This window comes from Daktulosphaira vitifoliae, unplaced genomic scaffold, assembly GCF_025091365.1.
Source record: "Daktulosphaira vitifoliae isolate Bord-2020 unplaced genomic scaffold, ASM2509136v1 Scaffold_1, whole genome shotgun sequence".
Lineage (NCBI taxonomy): Eukaryota > Metazoa > Arthropoda > Insecta > Hemiptera > Phylloxeridae > Daktulosphaira > Daktulosphaira vitifoliae.
The window spans coordinates 3,404,053-3,427,753 of record NW_026099572.1 but is presented as its reverse complement, the minus strand read 5'-3'; the positions used below and the strand labels follow the sequence as shown (position 1 = coordinate 3,427,753).

The 23,701-nt window shown below is 26.6% G+C and overlaps 2 protein-coding genes across 2 annotated transcripts in view; one reads left to right on the top strand and one right to left on the bottom strand.

Annotated features, from left to right (window-relative positions):
* LOC126895959 (uncharacterized) overlaps positions 1 to 23,701 on the top strand; it is a 98,689-nt gene that overhangs the window by 65,536 nt on the left and 9,452 nt on the right. Inside the window, exons 2-8 of the mRNA XM_050668319.1 lie at positions 20,422 to 20,540; positions 20,870 to 21,061; positions 21,140 to 21,412; positions 21,494 to 21,624; positions 23,093 to 23,253; positions 23,337 to 23,496; positions 23,560 to 23,701. Of these exons, the coding sequence (XP_050524276.1) occupies positions 20,422 to 20,540; positions 20,870 to 21,061; positions 21,140 to 21,412; positions 21,494 to 21,624; positions 23,093 to 23,253; positions 23,337 to 23,496; positions 23,560 to 23,701 (1,178 nt within the window). The remainder of the gene's footprint in view (positions 1 to 20,421; positions 20,541 to 20,869; positions 21,062 to 21,139; positions 21,413 to 21,493; positions 21,625 to 23,092; positions 23,254 to 23,336; positions 23,497 to 23,559) is intronic.
* Positions 1,279 to 14,191, bottom strand: LOC126895801 (farnesol dehydrogenase-like). The gene is made up of 6 exons (XM_050668044.1): positions 13,933 to 14,191; positions 12,797 to 12,965; positions 12,251 to 12,380; positions 8,887 to 9,016; positions 4,660 to 4,797; positions 1,279 to 1,885 (listed from the first exon to the last, which is right to left on the bottom strand). Exons 1-6 carry the CDS (start codon positions 14,062 to 14,064, stop codon positions 1,844 to 1,846), a joined length of 741 nt encoding a protein of 246 aa, XP_050524001.1. The 5' UTR covers positions 14,065 to 14,191; the 3' UTR covers positions 1,279 to 1,843.

Below are 23,701 nucleotides of genomic sequence, written 5' to 3'. Positions count from 1 at the left end.
TTTAAACTTTATTATGTTATAAATAGAATAAATTGTTTTAAATGAATTTTTTACTGTTTTTATTTTGATTCCTAAAATGCTATTTTTAGTTTTAACTTATTCATAAAAAAACTGTGAAATAATTTAAGTAAATAAATTAAAAAAATCATTTACAAAAAAATAAAACCCAGCACAGTGGGGTGGCGGCACAGTTGTGACGTGGTATAGTAGGATCAAGTATAATGATATCTGACAGTGATTAAAATCACTATCAAAAATNTGAAGCCCCCCATATATAGGGAAATAGTCTGATTAAAAAAAAAAGTATATCCAATGAAAGATGTATATAAATACTACTTCTCATGAAAAAATTGTATTGATCCATACATTTTTTAAAAAGTTATAGCACTTTAAAGTAAAAAATGTAAATTATAAAATCGAAAATTTTCACACAAAAATAGCATTCGGTAGCCATTTTCACCATGAAGACAAGTCCAGAGGTCAAATTTTTTTTTTTCAAATTAAAGTATATTACATTAGCTTTAATTTAAGATATATATAAAAGTGTCAGACCTTCCGGAACATTTTCAAAAGTTAAGTTGAAAAAGTTAATTTTTTGTGTAAAAGTTGTCATTTTAAATCCCTCCTGTGGGCAGATAAAGGGTCAGATTTAAAAAAAAAATATACTAAATGATAAGTAAAGACATCAAGCATCTATATAAAAAAAAATTATATTGATATGTTCATTTTTGAAAAAGTTACGGCAGTTTTTAGTAAAAAAAATTGAAAAAATTTCGAAAATTAGCGATTTTTAAATTTGTAATTTTTTTGGAGGTTTCCCCATTTACGGGGAACGAGGGAAATTTTTTCAATTTTTGAAGGCAATGTCTTTGATTAGATACGATTTGTGATCTTTTGACGTATCTTTAAAGAAATCGGTTCGGTGAGAGCTGAGAAAAAGTGCTAACAGACACAAAAAAAAAAAAACACATCATAGTAAAACCAATACCTTCTCAGCTTCGCATCGAAACTAAAAAAGGGCATTTTATTTTAGAGTTAGATACTTTTTAAATGGTCTACTTATAAATTCGACACCATAGTATGAATAGAAATAGAAAATTCTTTTAAATTTTGTAATCATTCTTCTAATAAGTGAATGCATTTACTCTTTAAATTAAATACATTAAGATCAAATTATTCATATCAGTACNTAAGTGAATGCATTTACTCTTTAAATTAAATACATTAAGATCAAACTATTCATATCAGTACAAATTTAGAAAAAATAAAAATTACGAGAGTGCAAAAATTAATAATTATATTACTTGTATAATTAAAAAAAAATTTATTATATATTATTTAATATTAAAATAATTACCGGTATAAATGATTATAAGGTAGTTAAAAATAACTCCTAGAAAAATAATTATTTGTTAAGAATATTATTTTACATTTCTAACTAGATTAATTATAGCAGGAAAATACTAATAGTTAAAGCATGATTAATCTTTAATCGTTTTTAATTAATTTAATTTTTTCTTTTTCTGTTAATAACTACATAATACATAATATTGTGAAAGACAAACAATTTTTATTTGACAAAAATATAAATATGTGGTGTTGAACCCAATATTAATTACAATTATTAACAATAAAATTGGTCATTTAATCATAAAAAAAAAAAAAATTTCCAATAAAGAAGTTAAGATGATATAGCAGAAAAACAATTTATTTTACATTTTAACAAGAAAAAAAATGTTTTAATAGAAGAAAAATTCAGTAAGTCGCTGGATAATAAATTGTTACCAATTGTCATTATTTATGAAGTATATACATAATAAAAAATAAATCTTGTTGATATTTTTTAAAATTGTGAACCTGTTGGTCGAACTATAACTTCTGTGATCTGTAAAAAAACATTTAATGTAAGTATATTCAATAAAATAATAGAATTATTCCAACTAACATAAAAAAAATTTAATTCATTTTTTAAGTAATTGAAAACTTTTAATTTATATGTTATTTAAATATAAATATGCTTTATTACATAATTCTTGTGTGGAAACAATATTTATCATAATTAGCTTAAACTTTTAATAAAAATTTAATTTAATTTAACCTAATTACATGAAATACTTAAATACTTAACTTCACTATATGTACTTGAATATATGTACTATTGTTATAATATACGTTTAGTATATTATAATAATAAACTTAAATTTGTGTTATTACAATTATAATTTATCTGTGCCCATCAAGTGGTAGTGACTCAATAATAGTCATTATTAAGCGGACAGATTTCTTATTGACATACCCTTTCGACATTTTTATACAATTTTCATTATATATATTTTGACAAATTTATTTATAATAATTCAATTTAAAAGTTATTGAACATAACTAATATTAAAAACTTATTAATCCCACAAATTTGGAAATTGAATTTTAAGTCTTGGTTATATTTATACGTAAGTAAAATCAATGGGGTACTATTCTAAAATAAATTAAATATTTCAAATAGGCTTAATAAGAAAAAACTATTTATGCAAATCTAAAAGTATATAATAATATTATGATATAATAATATCTGGGCAATGGAGCATAGCTACTATGATAATTTTTATCATTAAATTTTTTTATCCTTTCCCATGACAAGATAGTATGATTGCCACTATGATTTATACCCGCGGACAATAACAGGATAAAAACAGGATAATTATTTAACTATGGCCATTCAATATCTTCTAAAATAATTAAAATATTTTACTAAAAATAATCTAATTAAAAAAATTGACTAGTCAGCAACAACTTTTGATCCAGTATTTCAAAAGTTATTATAATTTTAAAATTAAGACTAAGGGTGCAGTTAAGGTATACCTATTTTTATTATTAGACATTTTTCACCACATTGCTCCTTCCACCTAAGTTTAAAAGTTGTGGTGGACCAGCCATTTACTAAATTATATTATTTTCAATCATATTTATATAACTAATTATGCATGTTGTCATTAAAAAAATAAAGTTTGTATCAATATAAAAAAAGAGGGATGAATCAAAAAATTACTTAATACTAGATAAATCAAAAAGAAAAAGAAAAATAAAAAAAAGGCAAAAAAATAATTCTCAGTATTTAAATTATTTTAATAAATATGAATGGCTAATGTTAAAAAAATAACCCTGCATATAACATACATTTCTGAAGATAGTGTCATTTAATTAGGATATGATAGAGGCGTCATCCGCCATATCCTAATTAAATTTAAAAATCAAATTTACTTATTATATTAGTATGTATAATGCAGGGCTTGAATCTGAATTATTTATTTTGTATTTTGTTATGACAGTTAAAACGTTAACAATATTATTACTTTATACGTTTAATATAATTAAAACATTATGGGTTAATAATGTTTTACGTTTTGTGGTATTTAAACAATATTTATTTGTTATGTTTTACGATATTCAATCGTTATTGATTTTTTATATTTTTCATCTTACAGTAATTAAACGTTATTGACAATATTTTTACCTTATTAAGAATTAACCCATCATTATTCAAATTTGAGAATTTTTCTTACTTAGTTATCATATTGGGAAACACTGTCTTGCTCGTAATTATATTTTCTCCAAATTTATAATAGTTTATAAGTTATTAAGAATCATCAATGTGTTGTCAATTTTGCTTTATTTCATTTGAAGTTATGTGTTATACATATACATATTATATATTTTTGTTAACCATTCACGTTTCCTTTACGTGTTATGATTCCAATTGTTTTTTGGTAGTTATAACATTATGAAAACGGTTTATCAGTAAAAAATGTATATTTATGTATATATAAAAATAAAAAAGTATTCTTTAGTAAATTATCAAAAGCAATGTGTTATTTTTCTTTGTTTATAATCCCAGAATACTTTAAAAAGATAGTACAAAGTTTTTTATGGCTACTGTTTAAAATTTAAAACACCACGGTTTATTCATAACATTAAATATTAAAACTTTGAATGATATACTAATTCAAAAATTTAATTAAAAGTCTTTAGATAAAACCTTCAAGTAGGTATATCGAAATAAATGAGAATTCCTTTTGACTTTATTAATATTCCAACTAGAATTCAGTACTAAAACCTCATTTCCACAGAACAAAATATAAATGATTATGGTTAAAACGCATTTATATTCATACAATTGAAATTTAGATGTTTTATGAACATGGTAATGATCAAGGCTTATTTTATTGTGCAATTGATCACATTTTATGCAGTATCTAACAAATTCTACATTTAGTCAAGAACTAAAGTGCGTCTTCCTACAATAATGCACAAAAATAATTTTATTATATGAGTATGGCATACAATTCTGAAAACTGGGCTTTTCACTTGGAAAATCATCAAGTGAAAATAGGAAAAAATTCAAAATAATAGTTGAAATGAGTGAAATTTCACATTTTTAACATTCCTTCTAAACGTTTTCTGGGAATATAAAAAATTAAGATAATTCATAATTTTTTTTGAGTTAAATGAATAGTGCTACAGGCACTATACATGGACACGCTTATGCCCTCAATAAAATAAGTTTAATGTAGACAGTTCTACTTAAAATAGAATATGTACTATAAATATACGAATAAAAAAAATTTTAGTATGCATAAATAAATTAATAACTATTTAGCTTACTTGAACTGACGGTGCAGTGGATAAAATCCACACAACAATATTAGCGATATCTTGTGACTCGAGCATTGGTTCATCAGCTGAAACTTTTCTTCCTGACTTTTCAAATATTTCAGACTTAGTATACGAAGGACTTATACTCTAGAATACATATTAAGTTATTAAATGTGTTTAGATAATGATCCAAGTGTAGCAGACATTTTAAGATAAAAATGTTGTAGGAGTCCCATTTTTAAGAGTATATTTTACTGAAGAGGTGGATGCGAGATAAGATACTAAATTTGTTTAATACTTTAGCTCATTACTTTAAATTTATTTGCATATTATATCATTACGTCAACAAAATATAAGTTTATATATATACTTTATTAAAAATTAAGTGAAGCCTTATGTAGTTAGAATCTGCCATAACGTAGACAAATTTAATTAAAAAATATTAGTAATTGAACGAATCAAAACAAGGGATTGGATATTTTATAACTAAATTTTGAACAATAGTGTAACGTAACTAAACTCATAAAAATAATAACTTTTAGTACACACCCAAACTTATTGTAACGATTACACTCACTATGGGTGCTCACCGAAAATTCCTGTACGAGTCACGAATTTTTCAGGTACGAAGTGTTAATTGTCGTAATAGGTACGCGTTAATCAGTTACGTACCCAAATTACTGTAACGGGTACGTGTGGAAATCACATGTTGAGACAAGAATCAAAAAAACAATGACCACACTATGGATTTGCAGCAGTGCTTTGGGAAAGATATGGGGTCTTAAACCAAGAGTTATGTATTGGTTGTACACTTCAGTGATTAAACCTATGATATTGTACGGTGCCCTAATCTGGTGAACTAGAACAGTACTCGTTACAGCTAGGAAAGAACTTAGTCGCATACAGAGAATGGCTGCCATAGCAATCACTGGAGCATTAAGAACTAAACCAACGGTCGCATTAGAGACACTAATCAGATTGCCTCCTCTGCATACAGAGGTTAAAGCTCACGCCAAAGCCACAGCACTAAGATTCCACAATTTAGGTACTTGGACTTTGGAAAGTGACACAGCAGAACACGGTAAAATAATAAAAGAGATAGACCAGGGCTTTTTGGAATATCCCTTGGACTATATCAAACCGATTCTAAAGAATAATATTCCCTACAAAGTGGAAATCAATACACGTAGATAATGGAATATTAACCACCTGACTGAAAAAAATGGATTTGTAATATATACAGATGAATCCAAAAAATCAGGAAAGGTAGGTGCTAACATTTGGGGTCTAAAGCCACGAATAAATGTCAGTATGTCATTGGGCACAACACCCTCTATTTTCCAAGCAGAAGTGATGGCGATAATGGTAGGGGGACAGGAACTACTGGTATACAAAAATAGGAAGATAACTATCTTAAGTGACAGTCAAGCGACTTTGAAAGCACTCTATAATGATCAAGTAAATTCAAAGCTTGTCCTCGAATTCAGGGAAACTTTAAAATCACTATCGAGATTCAACAAATTTACACTAGCGTGGGTACCAAGACACAACGGTGTCACTGGAAATGAAAATGCTGACTTTTTAGCCAGGAAAGGAGCAGAGAACATCTATGTTGTATTAGTACCTGTGGAAGGACTCACTGAGCAATCCCTCAAAGCGCTACCCAAGAATTGGTGTAGAGAACACAGGAAAATCTGGAAGTACAAGGTAGTACCTAGACAACCTAAAATGTTTATCAAGACCCCCGGTTTACTACTGGGTGATCTTAATAGCATGACTAGACATCAAATAAGTACTTTCACTGGTCTACTGACAGGACATGGTCACGTGCTTAAACATCTTTATGCAACGGGGGTATCGGAATCACCATTGTGCAGGAAGTGTGAAGTAGAAAAAGAAGACTCATTTCACGTTTCAGTACATTTCAACATTTCAGTAATAATACTTAGGTGGGTAAACCGAATCAAGACAATTCGATATGAGGTGCGCACAATGGACCAACAAGTTTGATTGCATGGGTATTATATCCACCTCGATAATAACTAAAACTAAAACTAAACCGGTACGTGTACTTCATACCCATTGTGGGACGTACTCAATGTGAAGAAACAGTAACGGTTGAGCAAAATTTTGGTGACCTCAAACCGTTGTATTTTCAGATTTTACTACGTCTTTGCACTGAACTTATAAAATCACTACACATCGTTTTTGATGGTGCACAACGCAATGTCCATTGAATCCTTCAAAATGAATGGTTTTAAACTAAAATATTTATACTTTTTTACTAATTATGTTTTGGCTGTACATTCATTCAATTCAATGGCGTATTTTCAGCGGGCAATTACCACACTTGTTTCCCTAACTTCATTTTCAAATAAATTTTTTTCATTATTTTATAGGTATTTTTCATTAATTTTTTTAGGTAAATACTTCTACGTAATAGTGTAAATAACTGTGACCGTGATGATTAATTCCAGTATATACGATCAAAAATCAGATTTGAAATGAAAAATCATCAGTTATTTTGACATTAAAAATAATAATAAATTATTAAACAAAATACAGCGATTCAGAATTACAGAAATATTGCTTGGAAGTTACTGTTACATCAACATTGGGTACGTACGCATAATATGTGTATTAATTACAACAGATACGTGCCTAAGTACACGCATTCGTTACATCAATTTTTGGAACATATCAGTATAATGCATAACCAGTACAGCAATTTTCAGTACGTATCCACATGGTGTGTAACTGTTCCTCTAAATTTCGTTACAGAGACACCGCTATATTTACAGAGTATTGTAACGAAATATAGTTAAGCTCCAAATCCATGATCAAAATACCCTTGGACTTAATTTTGTTTTTAATTTAAAAAGATTATAAAATAAATTACCGAAAATTTATCATCATATATTCAGAGTGGAACAAATCTAACTGACAACTCATATAACTTATGATCTACATAACATTTTATACTTTTTTTTTTTAATAAATTTTTACAATATAGAACTATATTTAAAATATGTTTTATGTTATTTTTCGCAATTACAAAAAGTATTTTAAAAATTAATTTTTTTTTTAAGATTTGAAGATAGCCATTTTATAAATAAGTTTTAAAGACAAATTTTGATACCAAAAACTCTTATTTTAATTCAGTAGTTACTTTTATACAGCATTTTAAAGTTTGTTAAATTTAAATTTTATTTACAATTGTCCTATGGTATCAAATGTTAGTCCATATTATGTAAAGTGCAGTAGTAAAGACTTATTACGTTATTTACTGGTAACAGTACGCGAATTCTTTTCCATAGATAATAATAACGTTTAACGCGCTTTATACAGAAATGAATATCTCTAATCTTTATTATAAAAGTTAGAAACATTATCGTATATCAACTATGAGTGTTCCATGGTTAGCTAAGTTAATAGTACCAGTAAATAACGTAATAAGTCTTTACTTCTGCACTTTACATAATATGGACTAACATTTGGTACCATAGGAAAATTGTAAAAAAAATTAAAATTTAACAAACTTTAAAATGCTGTATAAAAGTAACTACTGAATTAAAAAACATATTTTAAATATAGTTCTATATTGTAAAAATTTATTAAAAAAAAAAAGTATAAAATATTTTATAAATTTAGAACATAAGTTATATGAGTTGTCAGTTAGATCTGTTCCATTCTGTAAATATATTTGGAGTAATTTTTATTTTTTAATTACTGAAGGGATAATTTATTTAAATTTAGCAAATGGTAATTTTTCTATTGAATGATTAAAAATATATCTCAAACACTGAAACAAGAGTCATGATTAATATTTCGCAATGATTCAATGTTCTGTTATGAAAAGACCAAAACTGTCGTATTACATGCGACATTAAACTGTACACTGAACATAATTTATTTTATAATAATGTCAAAAGAAATACCATCATAACTCCACTAGTTCTCCTTTATATACATAATGCATTAGAATCATACTGATAGTACTAAAATGATCGACCAGAAAAAAACCATTTTTCATTGTATGTAATAAATCACTTTTTGATAAAATGTTACATTAAAACTTGAATTTTCTTGTAATCAACTTTTAATCATTTCCTACTACTAATTAATCTTTAATATAAATTTATATAAATAATATGTACTGTAATATTTTATATATTTTAATAACATGATATTATATTAAAACAAATTTTTTTTAAGATTATGTTATAATTTACTTACAGTTACTCTAGTTTTGAAACCGCTTGCAATTAGTTCTTTACGTGTCATATCAGCCATACACGTTATACCATGTTTGGAAGCGCAATACATTCCTGCCCCAATCAATGGTGTAATGTAATGACCAACAATACTAAAAACACAAAAATATTTTTTTTTCTTACTTCCTCATTATATTCATATTTTATCTTTAGTAAATAGTTCTTATTATATTAGGAACATGTAATATGTTCTAAAATTATTTTAAACTCGACAAAACTTACATTTACCTTATTTAAGTAGTAATAAAATGTTATTCAGTTTTTCATCATAATTATATTGATATTATATGAGTTATAATTAATATACAGTATATTGATAAAATATTTAAGCCTGTAAAATATTAAAATTAAAACTGTAAAATATTCAAAAATCAAATATACGTTTTTCAGGAACAATGTTACCATCGACAACACTAAACGCATACTATATAACAACAAAATAATGAATAATTTTCCATTTATAACGTTTTAAATAATACTCGCATTAAAATTGAAAATTAATAGTTAACCATAATTTTAGGTATATTAGAAATAAAAAATCAAAAACGTATTAGAAGTTCAATGGAGGCGGCAATCACTCCTTGACTTTTACTAATTTGTATTTTAAGCTATATGTACCTAAATTCTTTTTAGCTTCGATGTGATGCTAAGAAGGTAAAATATTTACTGTAATGTGTTTTTATTGTATCTGTCAATGAAATTTCTCAGCCGTCACTGGACCTATTTTAATGAACAATACATAAAATAAAGATAATCATGATCTAGTTGATGATATATCTTTCAAAAAAATAAAAAAAACTTCTCTAATTATAGATATTTAAAAAAATACCAAATTTAGGATGCCTTCGAAAACAATAAACATTAATTTTTTTTCTGTATTTAGAACTGAAATAATTTTTTTTAATATTTATTGAAGTTATTGAATTTTATAAATAGATGAAAATCAAATGATTTGAAAATTTTTTTCTAACTCAAAAATAATTAAGAAAAAAATTTTCTCTCACAAGCGGGTTTGAACCTCGAACCCCAAGCGTTATAGATATAATTTTTACCGACACAACATTGCACAGTACATTACATAAAAATGGCAATTTATGCTAATTCAAAATTTGAAAGTTATTTTTCACAATTTAAAAGAAGCAAAAAAATTAAAATAATTATAACTTTATATTCTATGTCAATTAGATTTATATAATATTCATCAAAATCAGTGTACTTCCCTTGTAAGGTATTTTAAAATAAAATACAAAACCGAGAATTTTAACACAAAAACAGCATATTTTTAAATACGGTGGCCATTTTCACCAAGAAGAAAATTTATATTTCGAATTTTTTTTTTTTTTATAGTTATATAGTATACTATATAACCTGTAATTTAATATATGTATAAAAGTAAACATTAAGTTGAAAAGGTTTAACTTCTGTGCAGAAGTTACTATTTTGAATCCCCCCTGTGGAGAGGTAGAGGGTCAGATTTAAAAAAAAAAATTGTATCAAATAAAAAGAAAATACCTAAGGTTTCTATATATATAAAAAAAAAATTAGAATTTTTCATTTTTGAAAAAGCTGTGGCAGATATTGGGGAATTACCCTCATTTACAAATAACAAAAGAAATTTTTTTAATTTTTTAGGGCAATGTCTCTAACTTGATACGATTTGTGATCTTTGACTTATCGTTGAAAAAAATCAGATCGGTGAGATCTGAGAAAAAGTAGCGACAGACACTAATACAAAAACAGGCAAAACACATCATAGTAAAATTAATACCTTCTCAGCTTCGAGTCAAAACTAAAAATATTTGTAAATTTTAAAAATATTTATTTTTTACTATTCAGTTATTTTAACATTGCTGCTGGAATTATGACACCTTTATTTTTTTTCATTCAATATCATCATCATTCCTAAACAGATATTTGCATCGAAACATTTTCATGATAGTAATCATTATCAGATATCAATTAATATTTGTCCTAATTATTCCGGGCTCCAAATATACTGAGTTTTTTTTTCTCATTTTTTTTAAAAATACGGTTTGATCAAAAAATAATCATCAGTGTGTATAATATTCAACAAACTATAAACAAGCATATATATTTTAACAAAAGAATTTTAATCACTGTCTCTTAAAAAAATATCTCTCCCTTCATAAAATAAGACAATTCATATTTCGATAAGTCAAATTATAGTGATCATTAAACTATTTATAAATCAAATTTTCTAATTATTTTTATTCTTAAAATAATATTTTTTACATGTGTAGCAATCGGAAAATAATTATTAAAAATCTAGATAAAATAAAAATTTTTTGAATACATCCGTAAGATTGTCCAAAAAAATCATAAGGTAAAATAATTTAATTTAAGTGTAAACAAAAATCTTAAATGTGTAAAATAAAATTTTCGCTAAAAATGAATTATTCACGATGGTATGATTTAAAGATTCTGATTAGGCTGTCAAAAATTGTCTAGCTTTTTAGAATAATATAAATACTAACAAATAAATCTTATGGATGTTATCAATCAGATAGTTTTTGATATAATCTTGAAAGGGCAGATTAAGAGATAAAAATTTGATGATATTTCAAGTTAAATACAAGTTACACATTTTGAAAAATGGTTAAGAAATTTTCGATAAAAATATATCGGCCTAAAATGTTGTCCAAGTTAGCATAAATCATATAACTTTAACAAGATTTTTCGGGGTAATTTACTTTACTTTCTTAACATTATATGATAAAAGATTATTTTTTTTTAATTTTAAAGTACATAACAAGTGCCGCAACTATTAAGCTGGTAATCTGTGTAGTTCCGGATAGTAGCCATCTCTCTTCTTATCGCAATTTAAAAAATAATGGGACCCTTTCCCAATGTATTTCCAAGGCTTGTGTGTCTTGCACATCCTGCATACCTAGCTTATGAGACACTGTAAGTAACGTATATAGCTCAGCATTAACAAATAAAATGAAAATTCTAATTTTATAGAATTGAAGCACTTCATACAAAGGGGCGTAATTTTAGGGGTGAAAATGAAAGTAAATTTCAAAGTTAAATTATTTTTAAATTAAAGATACAATTTTTTTTATTTGGTGGGGACATTTTTTTTGTATTTATTCCACCCAGAACAAAACTCTAATTACTCCACTTTTAATATACAATTTATCACATTCTTTAAATATATAAGGAAATTTCATATCTTATCAAATAAATCATTTACTTCACAGATATATTAAAATATTAAATATATTTATTAATACTCTATTGTAAGGTCATTTTTATAATTGCAATAAAATATTATAATAGAAAGAAATCATAAAATCTATACTCACGAATTTAAAAAAAATATATGTCCATCGTTTATTCCACACTTTCTCATAAGTTTTAAGGTTTCTCTTGAGATAACTGCTGCAGCAATAACATTCACATCAATAACTTCTTGCCATAGCTGTGTTTTACCTTCTACAAGTAAATAATGACATTTTATTTTTAAATTAATAGCATAATTTATATTTTATAAATAATCGTTATTGTTATTATGATCTTCTAAAATTACATTAACTTAAATTATTAAATAAAATTTAAAAATATCTCTCATAATTACTTTTTATTGAAATTTATTAGTTAAACAATAATAATGAGATTTTCTGATTCATAACTCTCAAGTATAGTATTTTAATTAATATTAAAAGTATACATTAAACGTGTGGAATTTTATAGATCAACATAATAATTTTAATAATTTATATATCAAACTTCCAATTATAAAACCAATAAATAGCGGTATAGATGTACTGTCATTAGAATTTTTATTAGTAAACCTTTTAACCACTACATTTTTTTTTTTCACATATACAATAATTGAAGTGAATGTTTACCAGTCAGTGAAGCAACTCTTCCAATTCCAGCATTGTTAACAACAACATGTAGTTTTCCATAAGTTTTTTCGATCCAAGCAATTTCATTACTGACAGAAGTTTCTTGAGTTACGTCACATTTCCTCCCAACAAAAATTTTCCCTTCGCTTGACAGTTGATTTTCTATAATCTTAACAATACAAAGTTTATATTTTTAATAAACGACATAATTATAAATAGTATAGAATCTTGATATCAATGTTCAAATAAAGCGTTGAGTATTAAAGTAAAAACTAAATCATTTTTATTCCACTGGCATATCATGCAATAAATAATTTTGTCAATTTTTATGATCTCAACCATTCCTGCTCATCATTAATGATATGAGAAAATAATACCCGTTGCATTTTAGTAAAAATACTTTAGAGCAACGAAAACTTTAGAATACTTTAGAATTGTGGGACCAAAATCGGAGAAATCTATAACCTTTATCGATTTTTAAATAAAAATGATATCAGATGTTATTGGGAGGAAGGGGGTCAGGTGAGGAGTTTTTTTACTCACAATCACGAAATATTTTTACTTGTCATAAAATTATAGTTAAAATAAATGATTTATATACTTACCCCGCCTTTATGAATGTTATTGAGACAATGGCTCTGGGCAGAACATTTTAATGGAAATTTTTGAAGAACAAATAACTTTTTTATAGCCAAAAAATCATATTTTTCTAACTAAAATCTGATTAAATGAAATTTTTAGAAATACAAAAATATTTAAAATGCATCATACTCAGGGAAAAAACTTAAATACAGATTTGACCATTAGTCCTCGAAAGGAAAACCAAAATTATTAAATATAATATCACAAAGAATTCAATGTTCTGTTCCTATGATAATACAAGATGCCATTTCTTCTACTCAGTGATATTATTTGAACATTTTTTTAAAAAAAACTGCTATTAACATGGATGATTAAAAAATAATTTATATTTTATACATTAATATAAAAAAATTAACTTTCAAAATTATTACATTAATACGTTTTATTCGAAAAGTAATAAAATTCTAATTACTTTTTTATTTAATTTTTAATATAATTTTATATAATTTTTTTAAAAAAAAATATGTTATTTTAAAATTATCAATAATACTCACTTTTAAATTTTCTAAACGCCTGGCCCATCCGATAACAATCATGCCTTGACGGGCCAATTCAATAGCGATTGACTTTCCAATTCCTGCCGATGATCCAGTAACTAAAGCGATACAATCATGCCACCGATCCATTTTCTTAAATTGTATTGCTGTAGTTCTACTAAATCAATTAATTTATGTCTGCACTCACTCAGAGTGATGGCCAAACAAAACTTTATTGAAATTATATAAATAATACATAAAATAATTAATTGACTATTTCACTGGTTTTTATTTGCGATTAAATTCCTTTTTCTAAATATCATAAAAAAATATTATGTAATAATGAATGAAACATATTTTCTTGCTCATATACGTCTATAAGTCAGTACTGATAATAACTATGTAAAAAATGCCAATATTTTTTTTATGATTAGGTTTAACGAAAATAGCTGCAAAATAATGTTACAAATCTTTTATAGATATATCTAAATATAAATTTAAACAAAATAAAATAAAATTTGGAGCAAAGTGCATATTAAATATTTTACATGAGTAACTTAGATTTATTCATTTATGTTACAAAACTGAAAAGTTTGCACCCAAGGCTAACATATAAAATTACCAACTACTATCAGATATGTAATTTGATTAAAAAAAGTCTTGTTATATAACAAAACTAAATAAAAAAAGTTCAATGTAATAAACTATCAGTAGTAGCTATACAGTTGATCGGTTAATCAAAAACCACTCGATTACTTTTAAAATAAATACAATAATGAAAAAAAAAATTCTTTTTTTTAGTTACATAAATCTCTTGATTTATTATTAATAATTACTATTTAGAATCTTCCCTTATAACTTAAAGGAGTGTCAACTTTATTTTTTTTTTTTTAATGGAACTTACATATTTAATTGGCTTATAAAATATAAAATAATCTAATTAAGAAAATGACTGGTCGATAACAACATTAGGTAACTTAAAGTATTTTGGAAGTTATTATCATTTTTATAACTTGATGGAACGAATAGTGCGGTCAAGAAATGATTAGTTATACAAAACAGCAACACTCACTCATCACCTCTAATTATTAGTTTAAATTGTAAATAATTTCTGAAATAATTTCAAAAACTGTTATTGACCAGTTATTTATCTCATTAGATCATTATCTACTGAATAAGATAGTTGATTAAGGGTATTGCTATTTGAGAAATAAAAGTTAACATACTTAAAATTTATAATAACTGGATATAAAAAAACTTTATAATTAAAAAATTGAGAAAAACATTGAACTAAAAGAAACAAAAAATTAAAAATAATTATCTATTTTTTGATTAATTAAATGGTTTATGATAAGAGCAACTCCCTGTACTATTAACTTACTGAGATTAACAAACAAAGAGTCACTTAATATATTATTACTGAAAACTGGACTTTGTACTTGGAATAATCTTAAATAAAAATATGAAAAATTTCAAAGTTATAGTTTTTTTTTTTCTTCCTCGCCTTAATCCCAACTACTTGGGGTCGACCACCATTATTCTAAACTTCCATTTGACACGATCTCCCACATCATCTACGCTCACATCAATTGTCCTCATCGCTATCGCATTCAATAGCATTCCTCTATCTCTTTTTTGGTCTTCCTCTTATACTCCCTCTTATATGATCGTTCTTTATTCAATTTTTTCTTGTTATTCCACTCATCTATCTAAGCATTCTCATCTCTGCTACACTTATTCTCTGCTCTACTTTCTTATCAACCGCCCAACACTCTGAACCATTCATTATAGCTGGCCTTATTACAGTCTTGTAGAATTTACCTTTCAGCCTCATTGGAATTCTTTTATCGCATAAGACGCCAGACACTTCTCTCCACTTCAACCACCCGCACTTAATTCTGTGTCTTACATCCTCGTCAATACCACCACTCTTTTACACAACTGACTCTATAGACTTAAAACTCTCTATCTCTCCAATCACGTCCTCGCCTATTGTCACTGACCTCCTCATTTCAACTACCTCGTGTTCTCCTTTGTCAAAGTCGTACTCTATATACTCTGTCTTACTTCTACTTATTCTTAAACCCTTTTCTTCAAGAGCTGATCTCCACACCTCTAGCCTTTGATTAATTTCCTCCCTATTTTCTCCTATTAACACTATATCGTCAGCAAACAACATGCACCACAGCACCTCTCCTTATATTTCTCTAGTAATTTCATCCATCACTATAAAGAATAAGTAAAGGCTTAAAGCAGAACCTTGGTGAACTCCTACTCTTACCCGAAAACCTTCTTATACTCCTCCTATGCTTTTTACCCTAGTACAAGTTCCATCATACATATCTTCTAATATATTAATGTACCTTTTCAGGACTTTATCTTCTGCATGTAAACGGCTGTCGAAATTAAAAAAAAAATGTAATGTTTACGATAAAAATCACCTTTTATCGAGATGTTTTTTGTACTTAAAACTGCCATAACTTTTTCAAATATTAACAAATCAAAATAATATTTATTTTATATTAAAACCTTAGATATTTCCCTTTCATTTGATATCATTTTTTTTTTTGAAAATCTAACACTTATTCCGCTCACAGGGTGGATTTAAAATAGCAACTTTTTTACAAAAACTAACTTTTTCAACTTAACTTTTGAAAATGTTCAGGAAATACTGCGTCCTTTAAACATATGTCAAATTAAAGCTTATTTCATATACTATAAAATTAAAAAAAAAAAAATTTGTCCCGACGACCTATTTTCTATGCGCAAATGGCTACCGTATTCATAAATATGCTATTTTTGTGTTAAAATCCTGGGTTTTGTATTTTATTTTATTTTAAAATATCTTATAAGGGCAATACACTGACTTTCATGAATATTTTATAATTTAAGTGACATAGAATAAAGTTCATAAGACATAAGAAATTAAACTTATAAAAATTTTTTTATTTTTTTTAAAGTCAAAAAAGTAATTTTTTTAATTTGACTTAGCTTAAATAGCCAATTTAATCAAGCGTCGAAAGCAACGAACATTTGCTTAGTTGGTAACACTTGCGTCTTATAAGCTTACGGTACGAATTTCAATTCCGTCTATGCCTATTAATATTTTGCATTTTTTTGAGTTAGAATAAAATTTTCAAATCATTTGATATTTATCTCATTTAGATTTAATTAATCAATAAAGATAAAGGATCTTATCACTATAGTCTCCCCTCGTGAGAAGAAATTTATATTCATGTTAATATTATTTCACTATGTAGTTCTTTTTGTGGCTACGATTTATTTTGCCAACCCTCACTAGACCTACTTTTTTCAATGATACGTCAAATGTTTAATTTAAGTTTATGATATTTAAGTTAATGATTAATTTAAGTTATTACTCTTAAAAATCGAAAAAATATTCCTTATTCAAACAAAAAGTACCTTAACCAGCTTTTCCCATACAAACAATTAAAATCATTAATTTCTAATATTCTTAAAGTATTCATTGTCGAATTAGATTTGATAAAAGTATTCAACTACAAAAGTAAATAATTTTATTTTGTAATTTATTAATTTTTAACTCTATTTGTGTGTGCTACTACCAGTTTATAATATTCCAAATATTTTTGTAACATGTTGCTATATAAATCATAAATTTAAAAAAAAAATGATTTTTAGTTTCACCTGAATTTAACGATGGATTTTTACAATTATAATCAAATTTTATAATACGCTCATTGAGTAAATCTTTTTAACAACTTTTTTTTTATTGGTTTTTTTAGATATATAATCATTAAAATTAATTAAATTCTGAATATTTCCATTGTAGAATCTTTTTAAACACCATAAGTTAATTAGAAATGATTACTATGAGTTTTATTTAAGTGATCTATTACGATAAAAATGTAAAAAAAATCGAATTTTTCTGATAAATGTACTGTAAATAGTAATTATAAAATTCCCTGATTGCATATTAATCTTAAAATTTCACTTTTTTCTATTTAATAATGTCAATTTCAAACTTGCAAGTTGAACTATAAGTTATGGTAACAAATTCGTTTTTTTTTATTAAAACTTTCACTTTAAAGGACAAAAAAAAGTAGGTTCAAAATGATTACTTTTAACATATTAAAAATCAAAATCAATAATAGTTTTAAAACAATTAATTTTAAAAATTATATAATATATGATTAAAAGAATTACTAATCTGGGTATAATTAAGGAAATAGAAATTGATGTTACTTTTGTAATTATCCCTTAATTTCTTAGAATTAAACACTATCTACAGATTTGTATCGAAGCGTTTCTTATGATAGTGATTTTAATCACTGTCAGACTAAATCTATACTGGACCCAACTATGCAACGTCCTTACTATGCCGCGATCCCACTGTGCTGGGCTTTTTCTAATAAACCGATTAGCATGTATATAGAAAAAACTTAAAGGTCAATGTTTTTTTAAAGTAATTATATTTTTGAGAATTATTTTTTGTTTAGTTTTATTTATTCCTCGAATAATAAATACTCGAAGAGTGTTTAATTATATGTTTATTCATTTATATTTTATTAGTTCTTATAATACGAAACTGGGGTGTATAGCAGGTTGTTATTTTTATATTTACATAATTACATTTTATTATTATAATTTATAATAAGTATTTTTCTGTAGTGATACTCATTCTATTCAGGTATTGAAATTGTCATAACTCTCAAAATACTGATCTCAAAATTATTATTGACCAGCCATTTTCTTAATTAGATCATTCAAACTTTTTAGATAATTAAATATATATAAACCCAAAGCACATTACTATTTAAAATTTTATTTTTAATTAATTACTATTAAAAAATTTAATTGATCCTTAAAATGATCCTCTTATGATGAAGAATGGACTTAAAAATATTTAAATAAATACTACTCAATAAAACTAAGAAAAAAATCACCAAATTATTATTATCTTCAAGAAATAAATGTGTTAAAGCTTTCGTAGATTGACGCATTGCTTAAGCTATTTACGGGTGTAAACAATCAACGGATTTAAATGTTTTCAATTATGAGCTGTCGTTTCAGACTCGTTCTTTAAAGCGATAATTACAGACTCGTGGTTGTAATTATACTGTGAACTTAACTTGTTTACGGTATATTTTTATATCAGTTAATAACTGATAAGGTCAATGTTCTTTATCTGTTGTTATTTTATCTTGGTTGTTTATCATACACCAGGCAAAAAGAAATCAACAAACAACAAAAAAAATAGCTTAATGTGTGAAAAAACTATAATTAACATAATAGAAAATTTCTGGTGTAAAATACGAAGTGCAAAATCCCAAGAATGCCGTAAATATAAAAAAACTCGGATGTAAGCAACAAACTGACAATTGTTAACAACAACACGACAAAAACAACATCGACGTTATCAATTATAAACTGATATAAAAACATACAGTAAACAAGTTAAGCTGTATAATTACAACCACGAACCTGTAACTATCGCTCTGAAAAAGGACTCTGCAACGAGTCTGAAACGTCAGCTCATAACTGAATACTTGGATACGTCCATTAAATAATAAATCTGTATGTATACGTATAGAAAAGTATATCAATGATATGATAATTATAAAAATTATCAATTTATAAAAAAAAAATAAAAATATTTTTGAAAAATTGTAACATTGAAGTTTTGAAAAACATTTCGATAACAAGTGTATTAGATTTTAAATTATAAATATTATTAGTAAAAAAAATTCCATTCTTAGCTTTCTTTCAAATTGTTATTATTATTTGATTCTTTGAATGCAATTAAAATAATATTAAGGTATGAATAAATATTCCAAAATAATACCATCACTAATTCACCAAACTGATTTTTACTTATTTAAAATTTGTAAACATTTTCCTGGTTATAAACAGCTCTATATGTTCTTTTGTTCCTTCGTATCCACGACCAATACAATCATTAATTTTCCTCTGCCGTCAACAAAGGATGGCAGTTGAAAAATGAGCTTCGATGATATCAATTTCGACCTCAATAGTAACTGAGGATTTGCTTGCTATACTAAAGAGAGATTGGAAAGAGGAAAGTAGAAGGGTGTAAATGTCATTATATAGAAATCCACCACAAACATCGGGTTAATTTGGGTTCGTATGGAAATGAGAACAAAAAGAATCAATACGCGCAAAAAGCCTATGTATTAAAGTAAAGGGAAGCTAAAATAGTGGACCAACCAATAAGAAATAATGACCATTCTTAAAACAAATTATTGCAACAAAAAATCTTCTTTTGAAATTCACTTAAAAAAAATGACGAATAAGAGATAAAATTAATTTAGCCTATCATTATTCTTACATAACTCAATCAAAAGATACGTCACAAAATATCAGATTTTTATTTCATTTTAGTGACTAGTAAATTAGTCACATTTTAAATAAATTATTTTGATGATCTCTAGACCTGATATAAATTTAAATGAAATAAAAATTACTTAACAAAAAATTGTTTTTTCATCTTATTTTCTTTGGTTCCAGGACCGTTTAACCGGGCGTCAACTCGTATATATATAGCTCCAGCTGTGACGACTTCGCCTGATACCAATAACACAAATACTATTGCAGTAAAAGGAAAAATCAATCATGTAACAAATCAGGTATACACTTGCATACTTTTAAGAATGTATGTAATAAATAATTATTATAGGGATTGTTTCAGTCGTAGCTCTCCTTATTATTAGTGGTTCTTAATGTGTAAAAATAGATACTATTGAAAGCTCAGTGCTCTGAAAAGAGTGTAGAGAGAATGCACCTTCTTTGAATAATTATTTTGAAATTTAGATTTGAAAAATGGGTAGTATGACTAAAAATGATCACAGCATGTGTTTTACAGAAAATATTACATAACATCTCTCTCCTAATTGTTAATTTTAAATTTCACTGCCAAACATCCTTAGGTTTAACTCTATTTTCTCTTGGGTTATAGGCCAATATGAACACAACAGATTCAATGGATTCAGACGAGAATAAAAAACAGGCGTCGAAAGTTAATCATAGCCAGCAGTTCTACTCAAAACAAGATATAGTAGAACAGTATTGCCTTAACGATAAACAACTACAAGTATTAAACAGGGTCAGACAACCACCAGCGTTGTTCGGATGCATATCCAGCCACAGAGTATTAACAAATTTTATACAATAACAAAAAATTGTTAAACGATTCATAGGTTTATTTATTGAGTTAAATCAATTTTAGGAATCTTCTTACAATACCAGAAGCTCTCCAAACCTATTAACAGCATGTGTACGTCGAAGAATACCGAGTGACGAAAACTTACACGAACTGTATAAAAGGCTGCCAGCTGATTGTGCCCCGTATCCACAATGGACCCGATATCACCACTGCCACCCTGATGTGTTCAATGTGCATCATTGTCACCAATCTAGCGAATCACTTCCTCCACCTCCTTCTATAAGTCAAAAGTCTTCGTATATCAGAAGACATAAGTGTTGGCCGCCAGAGGACGAGGTATATACCTTTATTATTCTATAAGGGTTCTAAATATTTTAAACAAATGAAATTTTGCATAATGCCATCCATTATTCACAGGATTTTTCCCACAAATCATTTCATGCAACTTGTCATGGACGATTATCAGGAATATGTGATTACACCGAATTTCACCATTGTATCCCTCATTGTTTACCGCCACCTCCTCCACCACCCAGCTCAATTTCAAGGTAAGTACACGAAATCGTAATTTAAAATTTAAGTTTTAAAAAAAGTTTTTTTTCTTAACACATAAATCAAATTAAAGAAGTCTGCAGTAACACACAATCAGATAATACCGCACATTGCTCTACATATTCAATGACAAAACCATAATAAAATATAAATTTTTAAATTACAATTGAAGGATCGGCGGGAATAGCGTGCTATGTAACACTTTTTCCCATTTCATTTTTTTACGGAATAACATGCTATGAGTCTATCACAATATATTTATAGAATTAGATATTTGATTATGTTTAAAGTTGGAAGAACGTGCTACGTGCAGTCCAAATAATATTTAAACGAAATAACATAAGTAATTTTGTTTTTACTTGATACTGAACAATTTAGAAATTGTTACATAGCACGTTATTCCCGCCGACCCTTCAATTATCGACTAGTAAACCTCTAATCAACCATCAAAAGTTTTAATTTTATTAGTAGATTATAATCTATAAAATAATGAAACTGGTAGAAAATTTAGTCGTCACTTTTTAACATTTGTCATACTATAATGACAAATTAATAACTATGGCAGTCTTAGTTAGTAAATCATTTCAAAACTTAGTAGACGTTTTCTTATTTATAACATAAAAAAATTATTTTAAAGAGCTCATTTATTTAAAATGATTAGATTTAATATACACATCAGTTTATTCGAATAATTTGTAAAAATAAAATCAATTTTTAGACAATTAAAAAAAAATTTACATAAAAATAAAAAATTGAAATGATTCAAAAAAGTCTTCCTCTTTTTTTATAACATGACCAACCATCTAAGTCTATTTCCTCTCATCTTATCCACGTTTGACGCTACACCTATACTCCCTCCTATATATTCGTTCCTTATCCTTTTCTTGTTACTCCACTCAACTATCTAAGTATTCTCATCTCTGTTACACTCATTCTCTTTTCAACCGCCCAACACTCTGAACTATACATCATAGATGGTCTCACTACAGTCTTATAGAACTGAACTTTTAGCCTCATTGGAATTCTTTTATCACATAACAAACCATGCGCTTCTCTCCACTTCATCCACCCGCAATTAAATCTGTGTCCTACATCCTCATTTATATCACTGTTCTTTTGCACATTTGATCTAAATACTTAAAACTACCACCTCTCTAATCACATCCTCTCCCATTGTTACTAATCTCCTCATTTTACCTACCTCGTGTTCTCCTGGTTCAAAATCGTACTCTATATATTCCTATTTATTCTTTATCCCTTTCTTTCCAGAGCTAATCTCCATATATCTAGCCGTTGATTAATTTCTTCCCTATTTTCTCTTATTAACACTCTATCTTCAGCAAAATGTTGAAACAAGTAAAATTTACTGTCGACTTGACACTCATTGTTAAAAAAAAAATAGTTCTTTAAACAAAAAATTTTAGTTATAACTTCTTTTTCTGTGTAAAAATAATATTTTTTTAGAATGAGACACGTGAGCTTTGCCAGATCTCATACAGTGAATTCATTTGATAACGTCTCTCTTAAATCAGCAACTAGTAGCAAATCATTGGAAAGGTTAATAGATGGTAAAAAAACGCCGGATCCTGTTGTTTGTTTCGAACCACAAAAAGTTATAGTTTTAGGTAAAATAAGTAGTTATTATAGTACGCATACTCTACTATAGCTTACACTTTTACCAATATTTAGCAAAATGGTGTTATTTCAGAAAAAAAAATTTGTGCTCAAAAAGTTCAAGCAACACAAACTGATGGAGTTAAATCAGGAAGTCCAGCTACTCCACATAAAGTAAAATTAGTGTCACAAAAGATACCACTAAAAAAAATAGAGCACTCAGTATTGCAGACACCAGTGAAAAAATATCCTAGGTACATTTCAACTTAATATATATTATTTATTATACTTAGCATATCTATGGACATATTAAACAGATCCTTAGCAGAACACAGCGGAAATGAAATTTTGATCGATTTTGAACCCAAAGACCCACCATATAGAAGAAAACAAAAGGTTCCACTACAAAAAACTGTATCTGATGGAGAGATTCTTATAGGAGACCTATCAAAAAAAAAA